This window comes from Geospiza fortis, unplaced genomic scaffold (assembly GCF_000277835.1).
Source record: "Geospiza fortis unplaced genomic scaffold, GeoFor_1.0 scaffold112, whole genome shotgun sequence".
NCBI classification, from domain to species: domain Eukaryota; kingdom Metazoa; phylum Chordata; class Aves; order Passeriformes; family Thraupidae; genus Geospiza; species Geospiza fortis.
Genome location: NW_005054298.1, coordinates 526,367 through 530,430, shown reverse-complemented (window position 1 = coordinate 530,430; position 4,064 = coordinate 526,367). Strand labels below are relative to the sequence as shown.

Sequence of the window (4,064 nt, the reverse complement as noted above, 5' to 3'; positions counted from 1 at the left end):
CGGCCCCCCCCTCCCCCACCAGCACCACGTCGGCGGCGGTGGCGGCGCTGTCGGTGTCGGCGCTGGGCGGGGGCACGGCCGTGGTGTCCATGGCAGAAACGCTCCTCAACATCTCTGGTGGCGCACCCGGGCCCGCCAAGGTCAGCAACAGCTCCGTGGTGCCACAGCTCCTGAACCCTCTCCTGGGCACCGGCCTGCTGGGTGAGTGCAGCTTGGGGGAAACAAAAAGCTGAGCGGGTTTGGGGAGGGAGGATTCGCCAGGTTGGAAGAGACCTTCAAGATCATGGAGTCCAACCCAGCCCCAACATCTCACCCAAACCTATCACTTTATCCTGATATCCAGCCTGAATTTCCCTTGAGGCTGTGTGCTCTGGTTGTGTCAGTGCTGCTGGAGACAGAGCCCAGCCCCAGCTGAGCACAGGCACCTTTCAGGAGCTGTGCAGAGTGATGGGGGCAGCCCTGAGTCTCCTTTTCTCCAGGCTGAGCACCCCCAGCTCCCTCAGTGGTTCCTCACAGCGTTTGTGTTCCCAGCCCCTCTCCAGCCTCGTTGTCCCCTCTGGATGCACTCAAGCATCCCAATGTCCTTCCCGAACTGAGGGGCCAGAACTGGACACAATATTTTCAGATTCTCATTTTCAGATTCTGGTTTTATCTTAGTTTTTTTTTTTTCTTGGTGTTGTTGGAGCTTGTTCATTGAGCAATTGTTCTTGTAAGAAATTAAAATCACATTCTGCTTTCACTCCTTAATGTTTAATATTGATCTTGGAAATTATTAATTCTGCCACCTAGACCTACTAAATCCACCTGAAAATTGTGTGAGCACCTGGATTTATTTCATTGTTCAAGGAGTGGCAGCTCAGGAGCATCCATGGGTGAGCTGGGAGTGCCTGTGGCTGTGCAGGGTTAGCAGGAGTAGCTGTGCTGGAGATGGCAAACAACCAACATCCCAAAGCAAGTGATGAAAAACCCCTTAAATACAAAGTTTTTCCCTCCTTGGTGATGATTTTTCAGTTATTTTTACCAAAAACATATAATAGAGTAGGTACTCCTCTGTTTGTAATCTACTCCTGGCAGGAATTAAATAATAATTAAATAATGCCTCACCCTGACCTAAATGGCTACAGTGAACTCAACCTACTTGGTATTTTCCATACAAAATACATCTAACAGTGACTTTTCAAATGGGAATTTTAAGGAAAACACAAGATTTTAATTTTAGAAAAGAAACAAACTAGAAAATTGATGTATTTTAAGCTTTGTTATTTCCCAAAGTCAGGTTTGAGAGTGTGTGTTTTTTTTAAGAGGTAAAATGTTCATGTAGAGCGAAATTTTCATGTAATAAAAAAATGTTAATTCAACTTTTACTCTAGAATGTAAAAAAAGAGTTGCTTAGAGTGTTGTGTGACATGGCTGAGCCAAACAAGCCTTTTCTCCTTCACAGCTGGTGAAAAACTCATTTTGTTTGGGGTTTAAAGGTTTGTCTCATTCTCTCCCTGTCCCCTCCTCATGCCCCTCACCACCCCAGCACATTTTCAGTGAGATTCCAAGGCCTGGAATTCCACAGAAGCTCTTCCTGCCATCCCTGCTGTCCCAGGTGACACAAAAGACCCAATATTGGAGAATTTAAGAGCAGGGGAGCCCCATTCCCAGGGGATGGAGGGAGCAGGGTTGTTTTCCAGAGGTTTTTTGGCACTCAGTGGGATTGGAGTGCAGGAATTGCTGAGTGTGCCTGTGCTTGCCTTGCAGGGGAAATGTCATCTCTGAACACTACTCTGAACAACCATCAGCTCAGCCATCTCCAGTCACTCCTCAACAACAATCAGATGTTTCCTTCAAATCAGCAGCAGCAGCAGCAGCAGCAGCAGCACCTTCTCCAGGGCTACCAGAACGTGCAGGGCTTTCAGGGCCAGCCCCAAATTCCTGGCCCAGCCAACAACCCAAACCCCATGGCGTGTCTGTTCCAGAATTTCCAGGTAGAAAACAAAAGTAAATCAATATTCAAGCAAGTGTGCAGCTCTCAGGAGGTAAAATTCCATCCTCCAGAGTTTGGGTTTCTTTGCTGATTAAGATAATATCATTTATATAATTACATGAATGTAAATACATTTATTGCATACAATATATTCTTTCAGTAGCTGATGGATTTTGCAAATCAGGAACATTTGTTATTGAAATTTTATCCCTTTCTCCTTAGGAGTTGGGTTTAGTTGCTTTGGAAAGAATTATGCTGCATGTATTGAAAAAAAGTTCCTCTATATGCTGACAATCACTATAGAATTATAACAAAACACTTTTCCATCCCATAAAAATGATCCTCTCTTGTAGGAATTCTGGTGGCTTTAGCCCAGTAATTTTTGTGTCCATTTCCAGTTGTAGAAATAGTCACAGTAAGTAGTTAAAGGGCTTTTGGAATATTTTCCCTGTGGTTTTTGCAGGGTTTTTTGAGTGCTCTTGTTGACATTGTGTTCCCTGCCTGTGGATGTGACAAGGAGTAGGAAAAGCTCAGGGGGTTGAATCTGGAGGTGCCAGTTTGCTGTGGCTTAGTGTTGGTTTTCTTAGTTTAATTTTTTAAACTCTTTCAAAAGATATTATTCTATTATTACTCTCAATAAATAATAAAACACAAAAAATATAAAACTCAACACAATTCTATTAAAAACCAACTTATTTCTTAGTTACAATACTTTATAAATATTTTTAACTTACTTTCACTACACAATATTACTATTATTTCTAACATGAATCATGTTCTTTTCCCACATAGTCTTACTACAATATATCTTTCACAATTCTAATTCTCCAAAATATTGAATATTTTTACAAAACCATATATTAAAACATATTTCTAATTCAATCTTTCTCCCAACAATATCCTCTCTATTCCATAGATAATGATCTTCTTAATTCAACACGCCTTATCTCAGTATTTACATACAAATACACAAAACTAAATGAACTTGCTATCAAATTTTAAAAAATGTTTTATAAATCCGTTTCTCATAGCTTAGAGCACAGGAGTGTGGGATATTGGGGAGTGGAGATCCCATGGGAAAGGCACACAGCAAAGGGGAAAATAGGATTGTGGAGCAATTCCCAAAGCACAGTGGTGGAATTCAGGAATTCCTTGAGGAGCACACAGGGACAGAAGCAATGCTGGGGTCTGTGAAGGAAAGAAGAGGAATTGAGAGCAGAACTCAGAGGTTGTGGAGTTGAGGTCTCTCCTCCTCTGGAAATGCACAGAGCCCACCTGGCTGTGATCAGATTAGATCAGCTGGAGAAGAGAAGGTTCAGGGAGGCCTCAGAGATTCCTCCAGTGGCTGGAGGGGCTGTGGGGAGGCTGGAGAGGGACTGGAGGGACAGGACAAGGAGGGATGGGTTCAAACTGCCAGAGGGGAGATTTAGGTGGAATATTGGGAAGGAATTCTAGCTAGAGGGGTGGGGAAGCCCTGGCACAGGGTGCCCAGAGCAGCTGTGGCTGCCCCTGGATCCCTGGCAGTGCCCAAGGCCAGGTTGGACAGGACTTGGAGCAATCTGGGACAATGGGAAGTGTCCCTGCCATGGCAGGAGGTGGCACTGGGTGGGCTTTGAGGTCCCTTTCCACCCCAACCATGCTGTGTCTCTGTATCAGAAATACTGACCTTGGTGTTTAGGTCTTGAGAGAAAACAGGAGCCTGCTGACACATAGCCTGAGACAGTGGCTTTGGTTTCCTCTAAATCAGGCTTTTCATTCCCTCTCTACCTTGTTCAGTTTGTACCTGCTGTATAACAAAAGGAAATGTGCTGTAGTGACTGAGCACAGAGTTTATCTGCTGAAATCCAGCTGGAGCTCAAACAGCAATTCCCATCCTGTCTCTCCTTTCCCCAGGTGAGGATGCAGGAAGACGCCGCCGTCCTCAACAAAAGGATGATCACCCAGATGGGCATGGCGCCAGTTCCCGAGAGCTCCAACGCTCTCCTTCCTCCCTTCCAGGAGCCCCCCTGCGAGCTGCAGCAGAGACCTGACCCCTCCCTGGGCCAGCAGGCCAAGGACACCCCCACCGCCGCGGGCGACGCCTCGGTGGACG

The 4,064-nt window shown here is 45.4% G+C and overlaps 1 protein-coding gene across 1 annotated transcript in view; it reads left to right on the top strand.

Moving 5' to 3' along the window:
* MBD5 (methyl-CpG binding domain protein 5) overlaps positions 1–4,064 on the top strand; it is a 122,889-nt gene that overhangs the window by 105,549 nt on the left and 13,276 nt on the right. Inside the window, 2 exon segments of the mRNA XM_031057181.1 lie at positions 1,733–1,973; positions 3,866–4,063. Of these exon segments, the coding sequence (XP_030913041.1) occupies positions 1,733–1,973; positions 3,866–4,063 (439 nt within the window).